We start from the raw sequence: 21525 nt of genomic DNA, 5'->3' as shown, positions 1-21525 counted from the left end.
TTCCGGTCCGGGGGCGGGGCCTGTGGTGGGCGGAGCTTGTTAATGGGGGCGGGGCCCGTTCGGAGGGCTGATATGGGCATGTCCGGCCTGGGGGGGCAGGGCCTGCGAAGGGCGTGGCTTGTGTCTGGGGGCGTGGCTTGCTCTGGGGGCGGGGCCTGCGGAGGGCATGGCTTTTTCTAGACTGTGAGCCCACTGTTGGGTAGGGACTGTCAACTTGGACTTCCCAAGCGCTTAGTCCAGTGCTCTGTGCACAGTGAGTGCTCAAGAAATACGATTGATTGATCGACTATGGAGGGCGTGGTCGGTGGTGGGCGTGGCCTGTCCAGAGGGGGCTGGGCCGTGGGCGTGGCTTGCTCTGGGGCGTGGCCGTCCTGGGGGCGGGGCCTGGGATGGCGGGGGGGGCTGCTTTTTGGGGGCGGGGCAAGTCTCCGACTGGGCGTGGTCACTCAGGGTGTGGCCTGGAGTGGGCGTGGTCTGTCCGGAGGAATGGCCCGGCGTGGGCGTGGCCTGCCATGGGTGTGGCATGGAGTGGGCATGGTCTATCCGGGGGCACGGTCCGCTGTGGGCGTGGTCTGTCAGGGGGCGTTACCCGGGGGCGTTGTCAGCTGTGTGACTTTGGGCAAGTCATTTAACTTCTCTGGGCCTCAGTTGCCTCACCTGTAAAGTGGGGATTAAGATTGTGAGCCCCACGTGGGACAACCTGATCACCTCGTGTCCTCCCCAGCGCTTAGAACAGTGCTTTGCACATAGTAAGCGCTTAATAAATGCTCTCATTATTATTATTAGTAGTAGTAGTATTAGTATTGTCTATTGGGGGCGTGACCCGTACAGGGCGCTGTCCACCCTGGGACGAGGCCCGGGTGGGCGTGGTCTCGTGTGGGCGTGGCCTGGTGTGGGCGTGGTCTGTCCGGGTGCGGGCCCCCGGATTGGGTGGGGTCTGTTCGGGGCGGGGCCTGACGTGGGCGTGGTTTTTGTCGGGGGCGTGGTCTATCTGGGGGCGTGTCCCTGCGTGGGCGTGCCCCCGCCACTGGGCGTGGCCCGTAGTTGGCGCTGCCTATCAGGGGGCGTGTTACCCCGTGTGGGCGTGGTCTGCCGGTGGGCGTGGTCTCGAGAGTGGGCGTGGTCTGTCAGGGGGCGGGGGCTTCCCCGCGCACCGCCTGGAACGGCTGGCAGGCTGCGCAGGCGCAGAAGAGCCTCCATAATGTTGCCTGTCTTTCCTCACCTCACAGGTGAGGATACAATCAATCAATCAATCGCATTTATTGAGCGCTTATTGTGTGCAGAGCACTGGACTAAGCGCTTGGGAAGTACAAGTTGGCAACATATAGAGACAGTCCCTACCCAACAGCAGGCTCACAGTCTAAAAGGGGGAGACAGAGAACAAAACCAAACATACTAACAAAATCAATCAATCAATCAATCGTATTTATTGAGCGCTTACTGTGTGCAGAGCACTGTACTAAGCGCTTGGGAAGTACAAGTTGGCAACATCTAGAGACAGTCCCTACCCAACAGGGGGCTAACAGTCTAAAAGGTGGGCTCACAGTCTAAAAGGGGGAGACAGAGAACAAAACCAAACATACTAACAAAATAAAATAAATAGGATAGATATGTACAAGTAAAATAAATAGAGTAATAAGTATGTACAAACATATCTACATGTATACAGGTGCTGTGGGGAAGGGAAGGAGGTAAGATGGGGGATGGAGAGGGGGACGAGGGGGAGAGGAAGGAAGGGGCTCAGTGTGGGAAGGCCTCCTGGAGGAGGTGAGCTCTCAGCAGGGCCTTGAAGGGAGGAAGAGAGCTAGCTTGGCGGAGGGGCAGAGGGAGGGCATTCCAGGCCCGGGGGATGACGTGGGCCGGGGGTCGACGGCGGGACGGGCGAGAACGAGGAACGGTGAGGAGGTTAGCGGTGCCAGGGGAGCGGAGGGTGCGGGCTGGGCCGGAGAAGGAGAGAAAGGAGGTGAGGTAGGAGGGGGCGAGGGGATGGACAGCCTTGAAGCCCAGGGTGAGGAGTTTCTGCCTGATGCGCAGATTGATTGGTTGGTAGCCACTGGAGATTTTTGAGGAAACCACTGTCACGCGGGGAGGGGGCTTTGGGCTTTACCTCCAGCCCTGAGAAGCAGCACGGCCTCGGTCCCAATGCCAGCTCTGCCAGCTGCCTGCTGTGTGACTTCAGGCAAGTCACTTAACTTCTCTGTGCCTCAGTTTCCTCAACTGAGAAATGAGGATTCGATACCTGTCCCCCCTCCTGTGTAGACCGTGAGCCCCACGAGGGGCAGGGAAAGCGTCCAACCGGAACAACTCGTGTCTACCCCGGCGCTTAGAACAGTGCTTGACACGTAGTAAGTGCTTATAATAACAATAATTACAACAAACGGACCAAGTAGCAGCAGCGTGTGAAGCAGCGTGGCTCAGTGGAAAGAGCCCGGGCTTTGGAGTCAGAGGTCATGGGTTCAAATCCCGGCTCCGCCTCAGGTCTGCCGTGTGACCTTGGGGAAGTCACTTAACTTCTCTGAGCCTCAGTTACCTCATCTGTAAAAATGGGGATGATGACTGTGAGCCCCATGCGGGACAACCTGATCACCTTGTATTCCCCCCCCCCAGCGCTTAGAACAGTGCTTTGCACATAGTAAGCACTTAAAAAATGCCGTTAAAAAGAAAAAAAAAGTAGTGTGAAAATGCTTCGGGACTACAGGTGCCGCGCAATGGAGGGCCATCCCGGGGGTGTCCGGTGGACATCGCGCCAGTGGCCCACGGGGCTCAGGGAGACGGGGGGCAGGCCGCCCCTCTTCCCTTTCCTTGCCCGCGGCGCGAAGGCAGTCGGCGGTGACGTGATGCCTTGTTTTCTCCCCAGATGTATCGCACAGTAGCGGCAGCGGGCAGCACCTCCCCAACCCCAACTACCATCCCCTGTCCTGCGCGGGGTCTCCTGAGCCCGTCAGTAGTCTGGACGGGAGCAGCTTCAGTAAGGTACCGCTTCTCAGACGCGCCTCCCCCTTCCTTCAGAGACAAGGGCCCCCCTCTCTCCACCTCTGCTGGCTCGGCTCCTGGGTGCCGGGTGACCTTGGGGCGGTCGCTCACCCTCTCTGGGCCTCGTTTTTTGTTTAAAATGAGAATCACACCTGCCACTTCCTAACTCCCTGGAAGGCTGTGAGGGTGCGGTGGAATGAGCTTTGGGAAAATGAACGTGCCGTACGTACCCCCGGTGGGGTTCGAAATAAATGGCAGGAGCCCACTTTGCTCTGTTTTCTGGAAAGCAAAGGCCAAAAATTTTCCATACCATCCGTCTCTTCCCACCCCCATCGCGGGGTGGGGGCAAAATGAAACCAGGGGTGGAAAGTTTGCTCCTCACCCCCAGACCAGATTCAATTTCTCGAGAACCTGGAGAGGCTGTGGAGATGAAGCACAGAATCCCCGGGCATCAGTCTCTCTTGTCCCCATGCTTCCTCTCCCTGACTTCGTCTCCCCAACCATGTCTCTGTTCTTCCTGGAGTTCTGTTGAACCTCGTTAGCCCCAAATAGTCTCAGTCCCCGGCTCTAGTCAAGGAGGCAAGGCCCCGGCAAGGGTGAGCCCCCGCCCCGGCCCTGTTTCAAGGCTCAACCTGTGCCCTCTGCCCTCTCTGAGGGGCCCGGGGTGGTCGCCGCTGGGCTCACCTGGACCCCCTCCCCTCCTATGCACCACCCTGTCCAGCACCCCTTAGGAGCGGGCCGCAGTTCTGCCCCCAGGATCACCCTCTGTGCTCCCGTCCAGGCCCCCAAAACCCACTTGGGGTGACTTGAGCAGACGCAGCCGGGGAGGATGATGAGGTATTTATTAAACGCTTACTATGTGCCAAGCACTGTTCTAAGCACTGAGTCCACCTCAAGGGTCTGTCTCCAACTCCTTTCCCCACTTCTAAACTTATATCGGGAGCCCCCTGAGGGTCTATTTCTCACCTGGGTAATCTCTCCCAGAGTTTAGCACAGTCTCCTGCACAAAGTACGTGTTTAATAGGTACTATTATTAATCACGCCTAAGCTGTGCACACGCAGACACACACACAGGGCATGGCAGGAAAAGGTGACCGCCACCCTCGGATAAAGGCCCCCGGGCTTGGGCACACGTATAATGTTAAGTTCTTCTTGAATTCTTGGCCTGCCGGCAAGCAGGAGACACGGGTGCTGTGTCCTTGCGCCACGGGGGAGCCTAGGGGCTGACCGATCAGAGGCCAGAGGGGAAGGTGGAAGGCTTGCGGACCGGCGGACCCGGCCGGGGACGAGGCTGCGACCCCTCCGGGCGGCTGTGCCCGTTTTAGTCCTAGGGTCGCCAGCTCCCCGCCCTGTTGAGAGGTCATTTGATCCATCCCTCTGCCTCCTGGCTGGGCCGTGCCTAGCCCATTGAAGGAGGCGCTCCGTCCTTAGCTTCAGAGGTGGCGAATCTACCCGGCGAGCGACTTGGGGTCCCCCGTGGCTTAGATTGTCCTAACGTCGAATCCACATCTGTCCAGCGGCAGTTCACGCCTGGTTCCCCTCGGCCTGGCTCACAGGAAACAGATCCCAGAGGCTCCTTCCTTCCTTCCTCCCTCCATCCTCTTTGCCTACCCCCGCCCCCACCCTGCTGATAACCCAACCAGCCTCTTATCCAGTCTTCCTCCAGCGGGCCTTGACCTTTTCCCTCCCGGGGAATTCGTCCCTTGGGGCCAGAGTACAGGCCAGCCTGCAGCTCCTCTCTGCCACTCTTCGGCCTGCAGGCCCCCACCCCCCCACATCTCCCAGAATGTGGGAGATGCTCTGCCTGGCTGCCGCCCCCCTCTGCGGTTTGCCCCCTGCCCCTCGCTCCTGGACCCCATACCGGGGGCTGGGGGCCTTTGGAGGTGATGTGGCAGGGCTCGGCCTCGGCCGTCCACCAGCGGTTGAAACATTGGTCCCGGTGCCCACATGCGGGGGATGCCCTGACGGAGCGGCCACCGCTCTGTCCCGCCGAGGTGGGGAGCGAGGCCGGCGGGTGTGCTTCGGCACGGGCCCGGGGCAAAGCAGAGGACCGAAAGTTTCCGTACCGTATGTTTCACCCCAGCCCGATCCATGGGATGGGGGCAGAGTGGAAGCAGGGGCGGGCAGTCTGCTCCACCCCTGCGACCCGACGGGATTTCTGGTGTTGATGGGACAGTGGGCAGCGTGGGTTCCTGGTGCCATCTGCTGTTTCGGGGGATTTGGCCTGTCATTTTGAGCTGTGTGTGTCCGGACCCAGCCCGGACTGGTCACACTCTCTTCTCCCCCCAACCCAGCATGACCCCCCGGGTACCCCGGGAATAAAGACCCCGCCCCACCATCCTGCTCCCAGACCCTGCTGCTCGCTTCCTCCCCAGCTGAAGAGGCGGTCTCCCCCATGACGAAGGGGGTGAACACCCTGCCTTTCTTTTTTGATGGCATTTACTATGTGCAAAGCACTGTTCTAAGCCCTGGGGAGGTTACACGGTGATCAGGTTGTCCCACGGGGGGGCTCACAGTCTTCATCCCCATTTTGCGGATGAGGGAACTGGGGCCCAGAGAAGTGAAGTGACTTGCCGAAAGTCACACAGCTGACAAGTGGCGGAGTCGGGATTTGAACCCACGGCCTCTGACTCCAAAGCCCGGGCTCTTTCCACTGAGCCACGCTGCTTCTGCTTGTCTCCCCCCTGCACTGTCAGAACTGCAGCGCCTGAGAGCCCTTCCTCTGTGGGAGGGAGGGGGAGAGAGAGACTGCCCTCAGCTCACCCGGCCATTCCTGTAGGCTCACGTGGCTTTTTCTGAGCACATGCCCACTCCCACCTATACATCTCTGGATGTGGCTCCCGCCGCCAGGGCCAGGAATTCCCAGCATAACATACTCCTGGGGCCATTTCCCCTCGGAAGTGGTCTGAGCCATCCCTGCAGGATGTCCAAACAAGCCGGTAGCAGAGGGGGTTCTCTCCTCTGGCCTTTAGTGGGCTGGGCTGGGTGGCGGGGAAGGGGCCAGAGAGAAACCAACCGAACCTCGGTGCTGAGAGACACGAGGGGGTTCGTCGACGGGGGCTGGGGCGTGGGAGCTAATCCCTTGTGGTACTCTCCGAACAGCTCAGTAACAAATCCCTCGACGGCGACGCGGCAGGCTGGACCCCCTACAGCTATCGGAATGTGCTAGGTCAGTAATTCCCTCCAGCGGCCTAGCGTTCCGGCTCCCGCCCCGTCCCCGGGGACCGGGGGGTCCGAACCCTGCCCCTGCCAAGGACTCCCGGGGCTTCCCTCCAAACAGCGGGGTTCCTGGAGGCCTTGGGTCAGGGCGGGCGAGCGGAGCGGGGACCTGGAGACCAGAGCAGGGAGGCTTGGATTCCCCAAGGCCTGTGTCTTGTCGGTTAGACTTGACCCCAGAGGAAATGAATGTAGACACAAAGGAAACTTGGTTTCCCCAAAGGATAGAGGCTCCAACCCTCCGTCCAGATTCATTGGAACCCGGGCCCCAAGACGACCCTCTCCCACGCTGGCCCCAGCTGCACGGCCAGGCCCCGGTGATCCCCAGCCCAGATCGGGTGCCCGCTGGCAGCGGGAATTTGGAGGGGGCACACGCTCACACACACAAACACACCTGGGCAGCTGGCCATGCCCATCCCCTCTGGCTTTGGCTCTCAGCAGGTTTCTGAGGGCATCTGGTGTATGGTCACCTCCGGGTAGGGTCTGGGAAACCGGGCTCTATTGCCCAGTCCTTGACCAACGCGACCGAGCTGCCCCAGAGCCGGCAGCCCCCGCGGCTCCAGGCTAAAGGGAATCCCAGGCCCCCACACGCCGTCCAAAACTTCCCGTCCTGGGGCCTGTCCCCTTCCCATATTCCCAGCCCCTTTCCCACCCTGGGCTCAGACCACTGGAGCCACTGTGAGGGGGAGGCTGTGGCCTGGCTGCCCCGGGGCAGCAGGGCGAGGTGACCCCTGGCCTCTGGAATGGACGAGCCCACTGTTGGGTAGGGACTGTCTCTATATGTCGCCAATTTGTACTTCCCAAGCGCTTAGTACAGTGCTCTGCACATAGTAAGCGCTCAATAAATACGATTGATGATGATGATGATGACCGGCTTGTCCACCTGGCCATCCTTTGTCCCGGCGCCGCTGGGCCCTGCTTCCCCAGCTCCTTCAGCCTGCGTGAACAGGTTTCTGTGGCGCAGGAGAGCCGCCCTGGTCTGAACGGATCTTCGGGGGCCTTGGTGGGTCCCCAAACCCCTCCCAGAGTCCTACATTCTCATCATCATCATCAATCGCATTTATTGGGCGCTTACTGTGTGCAGAGCACTGTACTAAGCGCTTGGGAAGGACAAGTTGGCAACTCGGGAGCCCATCCCTCCAGCCGGGGGCTTGAACATTGCTGGCATCTCCCTGACCTTGCGGAGGTGGGAGTGGAGGTGGGATGCCCCCCTAGATTCTTGCCCCACCCCACCCCAGCACCGTGCCCCGCTCCTCCCTCGGATCCCCAGCCCGGGCTGTAGGGATAACAGCCTCCCTCCCTGTCATTCCTCCCGTTAGACTCCCATTTCCAGATCAGTGCCCTGGAGGCCAGGTTCCCAGCCGAGGACTTCTACATTGAACTAAGACACCTCAGCCAGAGCACCTCTAAGCCCGGCAGACCAGGTCAGAACCCCCGGGAGCGCCCCGTCCCCGTCCCCCGCCCCGTCCCCCTCCAGCTCCATCTCAGAGTCTGCCCCTGCCCCCCAAACCAGAGCCCCCGGCCCTGGTTTTGGAGCTCTCTCACCCCGCTTCCAAGTTCCCCTTCTCTGACACCACCCCATTCCTCTCTAGGGCAGCGGGGCAGTGCAGGGGAGAGATCAAACTAGGGAAGCCCAGTGGCTCTTAGGCCCTCCTCCTTCTTCCTCCTCCTCCCTCTTCTTTCACCCTTCCCACCCCCGGAAAGCCTGGAGAGTTGGGCCAGTTGCCCAGGTGCCCCTCCCACCCCTCTGATGCCCCCAGCCAGCCTCTCCCTGCCCGGGGACGGGGTGGTCTTGGCTTCATGTGTGCCGACTTCACTGATCGCATCTCCTTCGTGTGTCACTTGGAGGGAGAGTGGGTTGATATGAAAAGGCTGGGTGGGCTCTGGGGCTCCTCAGCTGCCAGCTCTCTGCCCTCCCTTGGCACTGGATGGGCGCCCGCTGAGGCCCTCGGGAAGGAGGCTCAGGGACAAAACTAGTTGGGTACCTCTGCTTTCAAGAGGCTGTGCCCTTCCTTGGGATGGCCACGCCAACCCCTGACCCCCAACCCCTGACCCAGACCTGCCATCAGCACTGCCAGGTTTTACTGGGGTCCCGAGACCCCCCCGGGGCAGCGGTTGGGTGAATGTGGGGGAAAGCAGGGGCAGCCCTGGCCCTTGTGCCCAGTCACCGCCACCCTCTTGGATAGCTGGCGGCCACGAGACCAGGTTCAGTTTGGCCGCCTTCTGTCTCCCAAGCCTCTCGGGAGAGCACCAGCTGCACTGTCTTGGCCGCTCTGGCCAGGTCCAGAGAGGGTCACGCTGTCTGCCGACCTGTCTGTCCCCCAAAGAGCCCACCCTTTAACCGTCCCTTCTGTCTTTGTAACTGTTAAGTCTGCTCTTGGCCAGTCCTCCATTCAATCGTATTTATTGAGCGCCTACTGTGTGCAGAGCACTGTGCTAAGTGCTTGGGAAGTCCAAGTTGGCAACATATAGAGACAGTCCCTACCCAACAGCAGGCTCACAGTCTAGAAGGGGAAGACAGACAAAACAAAACATATTGACAAAATAGAATACATAGAATAAATATGTACAAGTAAAATAGAGTAATAAATATGTACAAACATATATACAGGTGATAAACATATTCATTCATTCAATCGTATTTCTTGAGCGCTTACTGTGTGCAGAGCACTGTGCTAAGCGCTTGGGAAGTCCAAGTTGGCAACATATAGAGACAGTCCCTACCCAACAGCGGGCTCACAGTCTAGAAGGGGGAAGGCAGACAACAAAACAAAACAAATTAACAAAATACAATAAATACAATAAATATGTACAAGTAAAATAAATAGAGTAATAAATATGTACAAACATATATACATATATACAGCGTGGCTCAATGGAAAAGAGCCTGGGCTTTGGAGTCGGAGGTCATTCGTTCAAATCCCGGCTCCACCGATTGTCAGCTGTGTGACTTCGGGCAAGTCACTTCACTTCTCTGTGCCTCAGCTCCCTCATCTGTAAAATGGGGATGAAGACTGGGAGCCCCCCGTGGGACAACCTGATCACTTTGTAACCTCCCCAGTGCTTAGAACAGTGCTTTGCACATAGCGCTTAACAAATGCCATTATTATTATTATTATTATTATTATTACAGGTGATGTACATATTACAGCACCAGGCCCATAGGAAGCACCTAACAAATGCCATGATGATTATTAGTAGTAATAAATAATCACAATTATTATTACTTAAACCTTCTCTTACATCTGCAGGCGTATCCCAGACACCCCCAACACACACACCCCGCAGGGGAGGGAAACTGAGGCCCGCTCAGTCCTTCCGCCAAGGTTGCAGTCAGGGTGGTCAAGCCCCCGAGGCTCCTAAGGACTCCGAGTGGCACTGCCCTGCGACAGGCCCATGTCTGCCCGGCCTGGCCGAGCCCCTGGGGCCTAGAGATGCCAAGTGGCACTGCTGTGGAGTAAGCCCATGTCTGCCCAACCCTGCCAAGCCTCCAGAGCCTGGAGATGCCTAGTGGCACTGCCCCGGGGCAGCCCGTGTCCACCCGGCCTGGCGCTCTATCCCTGCCAGGCACTGGGCCACCAGGCTGGTGGCCCACCTCAGTGCCACCGTGATGGCCCAATTTTGGCCCCGGCGCTGGGACAGGCACAGACCTCTGGTGATGCCCCACTGTGTTATCATCATCATCATCATCATCATCATCATCATCAATCGTATTTATTGAGCGCTTACTGTGTGCAGAGCACTGTACTAAGCGCTTGGGAAGTACAAGTTGGCAACATATAGAGACAGTCCTTACCCAACAGTGGGCTCACAGTCTAAAAGACTGTGTTATCTCTGGGGGGGTCCGTATGTACCCGGGGGTGAACCCAAATCCTGCGGGGGTGGTGGGAGGGGGGCTACAAGCTGCCACATCTCTCAGAAGGCATTTGGTGGGGCGGGGGGGAGCTGCGACCCCAGGGGCGCTTGCTCTGGAGTGTCACCGGCCCCGCTGACTGTGGAGATTATCAAACCCCCTGCAGCATCCCCAGCTCCTACCCCATCCTGCAGATTGCAAAACTTTGGGAGGTGGGGGGCAAAGCGGAGTCATGGGAGTGGGGAGGGGGTGTCTCCTGGCCACCTCTCTCGGAGCCTGGAGCTGCCTCGGGGGAACTGAAGGGGCTGCAGGGGCGGGCAGGGGCGGCGAGCTGCTTGGCGCTTAGAGGCCTCTCTGTTTTGGGTGGGGGCTCAAGGGACAGGCAGGCTCCGTCCACACCCAGCCAGGCCTGCGCCGGCTCTTCCCCCACCGCTCCCCGTCGTCTTCCGTGCTCCAGCAGCCCCCTGAGGCTCGCTATGCTGGAGACCCCACGCCTCGTTTCCACCTGGGCAAGCCCCAGGTCTGGCTGCCAGGAGAAGCCCCCCACTCCGTGCAGGCTCTCGTGAGGTCTGGGCGGCCTTGGGGCGGTAAGGGTGGCTCCCTCCGGGCCCTGAAGGCTGTTGGGGACAGTGGTCCTTGCTCCCTTATCCTGCGAGAGAGGGGCTTGGGCCTGTCTCCCTCCCGAGCAGCAGCATGGCCTGGTGGAAGGAGCCCGGGCCTAGGAGCCAGATCAGTTCTCAGCGAGATCGGGAGACCTCGGCCAACTCACTTCACTTCTCTGGCCTTCGGTTTTCTCCTCTGCAAATGGGCATTAAGACTGTGAGCCCCACGTGGGACAGGGACTGTGTCTTGTATCTGTATCGTCCCCAGTGCTTAGTACAGTGCCTGGCACGCAGTGAGCATTTAAGAAATACCACAAAAAATAGTGCCTTTTAGGAGACACAATCCCTGTGGTCAAAGAATTAGGAGGAAAGAGTGATGGGGAGCGTTATGTTCATGCGTAAGTGCTTAAATAGCGGAGGGTGTCAGATATGCGCATAAGGGCTGTGAGAGGTTGTGAGATCATAAGAGCCAAAGTGGCAACAGACTGGCCAAGTACAAATTAACTGGGGAAAGACCTGGAGGAGAATTGATTTCCGGAAGGCTTAGAATCGATCAATCAATCACTGGTATTTATGGAACGCTTACTGTGTACAGACCACTGTAGTAAGCACCCCCCCCGAGAGCCCCCGGCACCGTTCCTCTCAGCGGGAAAACATCCACCCGTCTCCTGGTCATCCCCGCCCGCCGCAGCTGGGCCTGCCCCACCCAGGCCTTCAGATTTGGGATGAATTGGAATGAAAGTTGGGATGGGATGAATTGGGTCGCTCCGCCATGGCCAAGTGGGACCCGATGACCCCCTGGAGCCTGGTTAGACTTAGAGGAGGAGGAAGAGGATGAAGACGAGGGCGAGAAGGAGAGGAGGAGAAGGACGAGGACAAGGAAGAGGAGGAGGAGAATGAGGAGGAGGAGGAGAGAGGGAAGCTGGTGAAGGGGTGAGAAAGGATTTGATCCCCTTGGTCCAGGAGAGCCTCACTCACTCACTCCTCTCCCGTTGTATGTTGTCTCTGGCAGGTGCTTGTGGAATGGATAGAGGCCAGAACACATACATTATGGAGAAGGGCTTCAAAGGTAGAGTATCGGAGGCCCAAGGGGCCGGAGCCAACCGCGGCCGTGGGGGCACCGACAAAGGGGTGGGAATTTTCCAGTCACGGGCCCAAAAATCCTGGCTTGAAAAGGCGGAGCCCCCGCGTGCTCCGGGCAAGACTGTGAAAATCAGTCAATCAATTATAAATGAAGCTGGTGAACCTACCCAGTCAGTCCATCTATGGTATTTATTGAGCACTTCCTGTGTGCGGGGCACTGTACTAAGCACTGGGGAGAGGACAACATAAGGGGGTCAGTCGACGTGTTCCCTGCCCACAAGATCTGCCAGCCAGATCGGGACGGAGCTCATCCTCACAAAAGCGATCAGCGCCCGCACATTGTCGGCACTGAAATTGTCACTCCACTCGGATCTATTGACTGATCAGCGACAGTGTATTGAGCGCTTACTGTGTTGCGCACAGCCCTGTGCTAAGTGCTGGGGAGATTAGACACATTTCTCGCCCAGTGGCACAGTACGGGACCCCCGCACCCCCTGAATCTTTAACTGAATGAATAAAAGTATTTATTAAGGGCTCACTGCGTGGCAAGCCCTTTGACAGCTGCTGGGGTAGATAGAGGATTGTCAGATCGAAGATGCCCCCCTCATTGTGGCTCAATGGAAAGAGCCCGGGCTTTGGAGCCAGAGGTCATGGGTTCAAATCCCGCCTCTGCCAATTGTCAGCTGTGTGACTTCGGGCAAGTCACTTAACTTCTCTGTGCCTCAGTTCCCTCATCTGGAAAATGGGGATTAATCAATCAATCGTATTTATTCATCATCATCATCAATCGTATTGAGCGCTTACTGTGTGCAGAGCACTGTACTAAGCGCTTGGGAAGTACAAGATGGCAACATATAGAGACAGTCCCTACCCAACAGTGGGCTCACAGTCTAAAAGGGGGAGACAGAACAAGACCAAACATACTAACAAAATAAAATAGAATAGATATGTGCAAGTAAGATAAATAGAGTAATAAATATGTACAAACATATATACATATATATAGGTGCTGTTTATTACTACTAATAATCATCATGGCATTTGTTAGGTGCTTCCTATGGGCCTGGTGCTGTAATATGTACATCACCTGTATATATGTATATATGTCTGTACATATTTATTACTCAATTAATTTTACTTGTACATATTTATTGTATTTATTTTATTTTGTTAATTTGTTTTGTATTGTTGTCTGCCTTCCCCCTTCTAGACTGTGAGCCTGCTGTTGGGTAGGGACTGTCTCTATATGTTGCTAACTTGGACTTCCCAAGTGCTTAGCGCAGTGCTCTGCACACAGTAAGCGCTCAATAAATACGATTGAATGAATGAATGAAGGGAAGGAGGTAAGATGGGGGGATGGAGAGGGGGATTAAGACTGTGAGCCCCATGTGGGACAACCTGATCACCCTGTCACCTCCCCAGCGCTTAGAACAGTGCTTCGCACATAGTAAGCGCTTAATAAATGCCATCATCATCATCATTTTATCCCCGTTTTACAGAGGAGGAAACCGAGGCCCAGAGAAGTTAAAAGACTCCTCCAAGGTCCCCTTGTTCCTCTCCCAGAAGGGAAGTGGAGGAGCCGGGATTAAAATCCCGGTGTCCCGACTGGTGGAGGCCACAATACTCCCAAGGCCCAGCCGCCCCAATTTTCCTATCAGGAGATGCTAAGGAGGACCGTATGTATATATGTTTGTACATGTTTATTACTCTATTTATTTATTTTACTTGTACATATCTATTCTATTTATTTTATTTTGTTAGTATGTTTGGTTTTGTTCTCTGTCTCCCCCTTTTAGACTGTGAGCCCACTGTTGGGTAGGGACTGTCTCTAGATGTTGCCACCTTGTACTTCCCAAGCGCTTAGTACAGTGCTCTGCACACAGTAAGCGCTCAATAAATACGATTGATTGATTGAGGGCCAAAGTAGCCTTGGCGTCCCCACGCTGCGCATGCGCACAAACCCTACTACGATTTCCCCCGCCCCGCTGCCGCTCACGCATGCGCACCAGCCCAGACGCGGCCCCACCGAGCAGGCATGCGCACTAGCGCGGGCTCGGTCGCCGCGCAGACATGCGCACCAGCCCGACTACGATTGCCCCGCTGCCGCTCGCGCATGCGCACCAGCCCAGACGCGGCCCCCGCCGAGCAGGCATGCGCACTAGCGCGGTCTCGGCCACCGCCCCTTCGCCGCCGCGCACACATGCGCACTAGGATGGTCTCGGCCCCCTCCCTCCCGGCGGCGCGGGGCGGGCATGCGCACTAGCGCGTCTCGGCCCCTTGGCGCAGACATGCGCAGAAGCCCGCGCGTGGCTTGTGCAGCTCCACGGGGAGGCGGGGCCGGAAGTGGAGCTCGGCGGAGGCCTGAGGCGAGAGTGCTCGGCCTCTCTCTCTTTTTTTTGTGGTATTTAATAATAATAATAATAATAATGGCATTTATTAAGTGCTTACTATGTGCAAAGCACTGTTCTAAGCCCTGGGGAGGTTACAAGGTGATGAGGTTGTCCCACAGGGGCTCACAGTTTTAATCCCCATTTGACAGATGAGGTCACTGAGGCCCAGAGAATAATAATAATAATAATGATGATGGCATTTATTAGGCGCTTACTATGTGCAAAGCACTGTTCTAAGCGCTGGGGAGGTTGCAAGGTGACCAGGTTGTCCCACGGGGGGCTCACAGTTTTAATCCCCATTTGACAGATGAGGTCACTGAGGCACAGAGAAGTGAAGTGACTTGCCCAAAGTCGCACAGCTGGCAATTGGCAGAGCCAGAATTTTAACCCATAATAATAATGGCATTTATTAAGCGCTTACTATGTGCAAAGCACTGTTCTAAGCGCTGGGGAGGTTACAAGGTGATCAGGTTGTCCCACGGGGGGCTCATGGTCTTCATCCCCATTTTACAGACGAGGGAACTGAGGCACAGAGAAGTGAAGTGACTTGCCCAAAGTCACGCAACTGACAATCGGCAGAGTCAAGATTTGAACCCATGACCTCTGACTCGAAAGCCCGTGCTCTTGCCACCGAGCCACGTATTTGTCAAGCAGTTAGGTGCTAGGCACTGTACTAAGCGTTGGGGTGGGCACAAGCTAATCAAACTGGGCACAGTCCCTGTCCCACGAGGGGCTAATAGTCTTCATCCCCATTTTACAAGTGAGGGAACTGAGGCCTAGAGGAGTCATCCCTATTTTACAGGTGAGGGAACTGAGGCCTAGAGGAGTGAAGTGACTTGCCCAAGCAGACAGTGGTGGAGCCGGGATTAGAACCCAGGTCCTTCTGACTCCCAGTCCCGGGCGCAGCCACACTAGGCCACGCTGCTGCTGGAGGGCACTGCCCTCGTAACAATAATAAACATAATTATGGTATTTATTAAGAGCTTATTAGGTACCAGCCGCTGTACTAAGGGCTGGGGTGGCCACAAGCAAATCGGGTTGGACACGGTCCCTGTCCCACGTGGGGCTCACAGTCTCAATCCCCATTTTACAGATGAGGGAACTGAGGCACAGAGAATAATAATGATGGTGTTTATTAAGCGCCAAGCACTGGGCGAAGATACAAGGTGATCAGGTTGTCCCTCGTGGGGCTCACAGTCTCATTCCCTATTTTACCGATGAGGGAACCGAGGCACAGGGAATAATAATGATGCTATTTATTAAGCGCCAAGCGCTGGGGGAATTCAAGGTAATCAGGTTGTCCCATGTGGGGCTCACAGTCTCAATCCCCATTTTACATATGAGGAAACTGAGGCACAGAGAATAATAACGATGGTATTAAGCGCCAAGCGCTGGGGGAATTCAAGGTAATCAGGTTGTCCCACGTGGGACTCACAGTCTCAATCCCCATTTTACAGATGAGGGAACTGAGGCACAGAGAAGTGAAGTGACTTGCCCGAGGTCACACAACAGACAAGTGGCGAAGCTGGGATTAGAACCCATGACCTCATGGCTCCCAAGCCTGGGCTGTAGCCACTACACCATCCTGCTCAGAGTCTGGGCGGGTGTGTTTTTGGGGGGTGGTTGGGGGTCCCGGGGCCTGCCTCCAGCCCCATACATTTCCAGGAATAATAATAATAATAATAATGATGATGGTATTTGTTAAGCGCTTACTATGTGCGAAGCACTGTTCTAAGCTCTGGAGGGGATACAAGGTGATCAGGTTGTCCCACATGGGGCTCACAGTCTTAATCCCCATTTTACAGATGAGGTACTGAGGCACAGAGGAGTGAAGTGACTTGCCCAAAGTCGCACAGCTGGCAAGTGGCAGAGGCGGGATTAGAACCCATGACTTCTGTCTCCCAAGCCCGTGCTCTTTCCACTGAGCCACGTTGCTTCTCTGCCGGGCCCGTGGCTTCCGGATTCAGTCAGTCGGTCGTATTTATTGAGCGCTTACTGTGTGCAGAGCACTGTACACAATAAGTGCTCAATAAATACAATTGAACTAATTGAATAAATGAATGAAAGGGTTGAGAACCACGGCTTCAGTAGCGGCACGGCCTAATGGTTAGAGCATGGGTCCGGGTATAATAAGGACCTAGGTTCTCATCCCAGCTCTGCCCCTTGGCTGCTGTGAGGCCTTGGGCAAGTCACTTCAGTTCTCTGGGTCTCAGTTCCTTCATCTTTAAAATGGGAATGAACTAAGCTCGTGGTGGATAGGGAATGTGTCTGTTGTTATATTGCAGTCTCCCAAGCGGCTAGGACAGAGCTTTGAACACAGTAAGCACTCAGTAAATACGATTGAATGAGTGAGTGATCTCCATGTGGGACGTGGACTGTGCCCAACCTGATTATTGATTCATTCATTCAATCGTATTTATTGAGCGCTTACTGTGTGCAGAGCACTGTACTAAGCACTGGGGAAGTACAAGTCGGCAACAGATAGAGACGGTCCGTACCCAACAGCGGGCTCACAGTCTAATAATAATAATAATAATAATGATAGCATTTATTAAGCGTTTACTATGTCCTTCCTCTCCCCCTCGCTCCCCTCTCCATCCCCCCCACCTTACCTCCTTCCCTTCCCCACAGCACCTGTATATACGTATATATGTTTGTACAGATTTATTACTCTATTTATTTTACTTGTACATATCTATTCTATTTATTTTGTTAGTATGTTTGGTTTTGTTCTCTGTCTCCCCCTTTTAGACTATGAGCCCACTGTTGGGTAGGGACTGTCTCTATATGTTGCCAACTTGGACTTCCCAAGCGCTTAGTCCAGTGCTGTGCACACAGTAAGCGCTCAATAAATACGATTGATGATGATGCTGATGATGCAAAGCAGAAGGGGGAGACAGACAACAAAACAAGTGGACAGGTGTCAATACCATCGGAATAAATAGAATTATAGCTAGGTACTCAATATAGCTATATATTAGGTTAAATCCACCCAGCGCTTAGTACAGTGCTTGGCACATAAATGCTTAAATGCCATAAAAAAAAAAGATTCCAGGCCCCCTGAGGACAAGGATTGGGCCTCCCTCCCCGCCGTGGGTGATGGGCACGGTGAGGGCGCGTGGCTGAGGCGGCGGTCGGTCCTTCAGGGCACACGAAAGGGTCGGTGTGCAGCTCCAGCACGGGCTCCCTGAGCAGCGGCAGCGGCGAGAACCCGTACGCCACCATCCGCGACCCGCCCGCCCCCGCCCGCAAGCCCGCCGAGAGCAGCTACGTGGAGATGAAGTCCCCCGGGCCCCGCCAGACGCTGCCCGCCGCCGCCGCCACCGCCACCAAGAACGTCTACGAGATGGGTAGGTGCCTCCGACCGCTCTCCGCGGGCCCGCCTTCCACCGGCGAGGGAACCGGCCCCGTTTCGGGGGCACGGGGGTGGGGAGGAGGGGGCCCAGTGGGAGTTTTTTCTAGTGAAACTGCGGGCGGTACGGTGTCGCCCGCTCCGCCGCCCTCAGTGGGAAGACTGCCCCTCCTCAGGCTGCTCACTGACCACTTTTCAGCGCCGCGTGTACCCATAGTGCTCTCTATACCTGCTGGGGCGTGCCGACCCCTGGCCGCCGGACCCCGCGGGGGTAGCGACAGGCGCGGGGGTCCGTCCGGGTGACCTTGCTCGGCTTTAATCGCGCCCGGCAGGCCTGGCTGCCGCCTCACTCTCCTCCCATCCCACCCCCCCGCCCAGCCCCTCGGAAAGAGGCAAGCCAAGGTGACGTGTTGCCCGCCCTCATCTTTCCCCGTGTCCCCAGAGCCCACGGTGAGTGTGGTCCAGGAAGGCCGGGGGCCCGGGGCCGGCGCAGTCCAGAATCCCTACGACCTTCCCAGGAACAGCCACGTCCCGGGTCACTACGACCTCCTCCCCGCCCCCGTCCCGGGACCCTGGCGGGACCAGCAGGGTTACAGGGACCCGCTCCTCTAGGCCGCCGCCGCCGCCGCCGCAACCTCCGCCTCCTCCCCCCGGGCGACCCGGGGGCTGGGCCCGGAACCGATCGCCTGCGGTTGAAGACCTTCCCCACTGTCCGGCCTCCCTCCGCCCCAACGCTCTCTCCCCACCCCGCAAGGCCGCCCCTTCCATTGCCGAAGCGGATCCCACAGCTTCAAGGGTGGCTGGACCCCCCGCCCCTTCCCCCGGGCCCAGGGTCGGGCGGCGGGCCTTGCCTCCCGCCTGGGCCCGCCCTGCGTCCAGCCTGTTGTGCACGTGCTCCTGTAGCGCCCTGCCGCCTTCGCTCCGGCCTCCAAGGTGGACATCTGCCCCCCTCCTGCTCCGTTCTCGCCTTTTTAAGTTTGACTTTTATCCCCAGTCAACCCCCCGCCCCCAGGCCGGCTCGTTTTTAGGACACCCTGTCTGAGCACGACTGCCAGCTTTGTTCCCTTCCTGTTCCAAGACAGAACGGCCCCCCAACTTTGGCAGAAACAGCACCAACCTTCCTTGACCCTCCACTCGTTCGGTGCCTGCGCCTCTTCCCCTCCCCGCCCCCAGCGTGGTCCACTTCACAGCCCCCCCGCGCACTCCTCGAGCCGGGGAGCCGGGGAGGGACCGCGGCCCTGGGAGGCCAGAGATCGGATTCAGGCAGCCCCCGGCCCCTTTTCCGTGTTGATAAAACCCTCGCCCTAGGAGATAAGATGACTTGCTCGTAAGTAGCTCTTAAGCTTGCCGTAGGATTAATTCAAAACGTGACCATTTTTCTAGGCAGATGTAGCAGTAGCAGATTCCTTGCTTGAAGCGCGTTCTGTTTTTTTCTGAAGGGATTAGCTCGGCAGGGCGAAGCCAGCTTGGGCGGGGGCGGGCGACGCGGGCGGAGGTGAGGGGAGACCGCTCGGACTGGAGTGCCAGTGCCAGTGGGCAGGCAGCAGGCCCGGACCGTATCAGCAGCCCTCCCGCCGAGGAGCGCCTCATCCCTGCCCGGAGGTAGGGCCGAGGCCCCAGGCCCGGCTGACCGTCTACTCCCCCGGGAGTGCGGACCGAAGCCTTTACTGCCAACCGGGCATCTGGGCATTGAATCAGAGAGAGAGAAAAAGGTGGGCAAGGGGAGGGAGAGATCTCCACCCCGATGGTCACACCCTAGAGGAGAAGGTTCCCGCCCGGGTCCGGACCCACCGTTGACGCGACTGCCGCACGTGTGCCTGGGAGCAAGCGCGTAGTGAATCGGCAGTAGGCATCCTTTTTTCCAGAAAAGCTTTACGAAAGCAGACCGAGGCGGTTGCTCGGTGGGTCCGGCTGAGTGGAGGTGGGAGTTGTCCTCGGGGCCTCAGGTGGGACAGTGGCCGGGCTTGGGAGTGACCGGGGCGGAGAGACCGTCTCTCTGCATCCCTGACTGCAGTAGGGCCCCTTCTCTGGCCTTTGCCACACGGGTGAGTGTCGTTCACATCCCCACCGGTTAGGAGGAGGAAGCGTGTGTCCCACCGTTAGTAGGTGGGAGCGTTGGCATTGGGCCATCCATCCTCTTTCTATCTCTCCCCCTACCACCTCGGGCCCAGTGGCACACGAAACACCAGTCCCTCTAGGCAGCCAACGGCAAAACAAGGGCTCGACCCTTTGAACCCGGGATCGCTTGCTCCCAGGGCAGGAATCAGAGCCCTCAGATCAAGAACCCGGATGGCAGAGGGCCCCGTGGCACCTGCCCCAGGTGTGAGGACATGGCCCGTTTTTTCTCCTGAGTGGGGTGACAGCCCTTTTCCATGGAGGGTCAGAGCGCCGCTCGGGGAAAAGCCTCACTCGAGCCCCCTGTCTCCCTCCCTCCTGCAACCACCCGGGTGGCTGGCAGCAGCTGTTGGCATCAGAGCATCACCCCTCCCTCCCCTCCTGCTCCCACTGTCCAGGAGCTGGGTTGGAGCGGACACAGGGGACCGACTAACCTGGGAACGAGCCCTTGGCTAGCGGTGTGGGTGGCCGCACGGCATCCGAGCCCCAGCCGCTAAGGACGGCCAGCGGGCTGGCATCGGCCGCTTGCTCTGCCCGCCTCGGACGCCCGAATCCGGGGCCGTGGGCGTAGTGTTTCTGGGAGACCCGTTGGCTTTTCACCCAAGCTGGATTTTTAACCAAACGTGCCCCGCAGCCAGTTGAACAGAAACGGCAGACCCACCCCCCCGGACCGTAGCATCACTTTAGGAATTAGGCGGTGAAATGGCAATACTTTTTTAAGACAGATTTGTAATATATTTGTTCACCGGGCAACGGTTTCAGACCCCCGCACAAAATAAAAATGGATTTCTCTCAAGGGGCGACTCCTCCGTTCTTTCCTCCGCAGGCCGCGAGTTCTCGGCTCAAGTGGCAAACTGGAACTGCCCCTTCGCCAGGCTCGGGGTCGGGGGGAGAAACAAGGGGCCCACGTGCTTTCCGAGCTCCTGCCTAATAGCCCGTGCCCCCCCATCCAGAGACACCCAGCAACCCTCCCCCCAAAAAAGCCCACAGGGCCGCCCAGTCCCGGACCCACGGCCCCATAACAGCTTCCCCGGGTGGATGGGTCGACTGTTCCGAGAAGCAGCCGGGCTTTGTCAAATTCTTTTCCCAAGAGTAACGGGGCCGGGACGGTGCGGTGTTCTCCAGATTTGCCCTTCATCTTTCCAAAACTTTCCTTGCAATCCCCTTCCTCGACCACCTTTTAGACTGTGAGCCCACCGTTGGGTAGGGACTGTGTCTATATGTTGCCAACTTGTACTTCCCAAGCGCTTAGTACAGTGCTCTGCACACAGTAAGCGCTCAATAAATACGATTGATGATGATGACCACCATCCTGGAGTTCTTCCCTCAATTCCCAAGGCCTAACTTGGGATCACTAACGAGTAATTCCCGTTTGACCAAATGTCATCCTACTGCTGTTAGTCCAAAGAATATATCTGTCGCGGTGAATAAGAGCTACAGAGGTAATCTTTTTAGCTAATTTCCCGGAGCCGGGGTTTACCCTTTCGACTGTCTTGGATTCGCTTAAGATTTCGACTCGACTCGCTTCGATTTCGAAATCGAGTCGATTTCGCTTCGACTCAAGTCTTCGACTCGCTTAAGATTTAGTACTGAATTGGGGCTGGAATTTTAGAAATTCCCAAGACCAAGTAAAGCAGCCTCTCCGCGGAGAGCCAAGATGATGAACTTCAGGGGAGATGGGCTCAGCTCGGACCAAATGAAGGAAGTTCCTTGCTTCCCAGAAAAAGGCTGAATCCTGAAGGAGAAGGGGCGGTTCGGCTCTCAAGGGCACCAAGAGGGAGGAATTGGGCTCGTCTGGAGGGCTTAGCCTGGTGCTTTGCGCATAGAAGCAGAGAAGCAGCGTGGCTCACTGGAAAGAGCCCGGGCTTTGGAGTCGGAGGTCACGGGTTCGAATCCCAGCTCTGCCACCTGTCAGCTGGGTGACTTTGGGCAACTCACTCC

At 57.1% G+C, this 21525-nt stretch overlaps 1 protein-coding gene across 2 annotated transcripts in view; it reads left to right on the top strand.

Moving 5' to 3' along the window:
- The window catches only part of MEGF11 (multiple EGF like domains 11), a 154608-nt gene extending 134247 nt beyond the window's left edge, over window positions 1-20361 (top strand). The window contains exons 20-25 of one of the 2 annotated variants that reach the window (XM_038767087.1): window positions 2858-2973; window positions 6076-6142; window positions 7509-7613; window positions 11657-11713; window positions 17264-17467; window positions 17912-20361. In XM_038767087.1, the coding sequence (XP_038623015.1) occupies window positions 2858-2973; window positions 6076-6142; window positions 7509-7613; window positions 11657-11713; window positions 17264-17467; window positions 17912-18081 (719 nt within the window). In that variant the 3' untranslated portion in view covers window positions 18082-20361. The remainder of the gene's footprint in view (window positions 1-2857; window positions 2974-6075; window positions 6143-7508; window positions 7614-11656; window positions 11714-17263; window positions 17468-17911) is intronic. The other variant, XM_038767088.1, reaches the window with a different exon arrangement.
- The last annotated feature ends 1164 nt before the right edge of the window (window positions 20362-21525 follow it).

This window comes from Tachyglossus aculeatus, chromosome 26 (genome assembly GCF_015852505.1).
Source record: "Tachyglossus aculeatus isolate mTacAcu1 chromosome 26, mTacAcu1.pri, whole genome shotgun sequence".
NCBI classification, from domain to species: Eukaryota; Metazoa; Chordata; class Mammalia; order Monotremata; family Tachyglossidae; genus Tachyglossus; species Tachyglossus aculeatus.
This window is presented reverse-complemented; position numbering and strand designations above follow the sequence as displayed.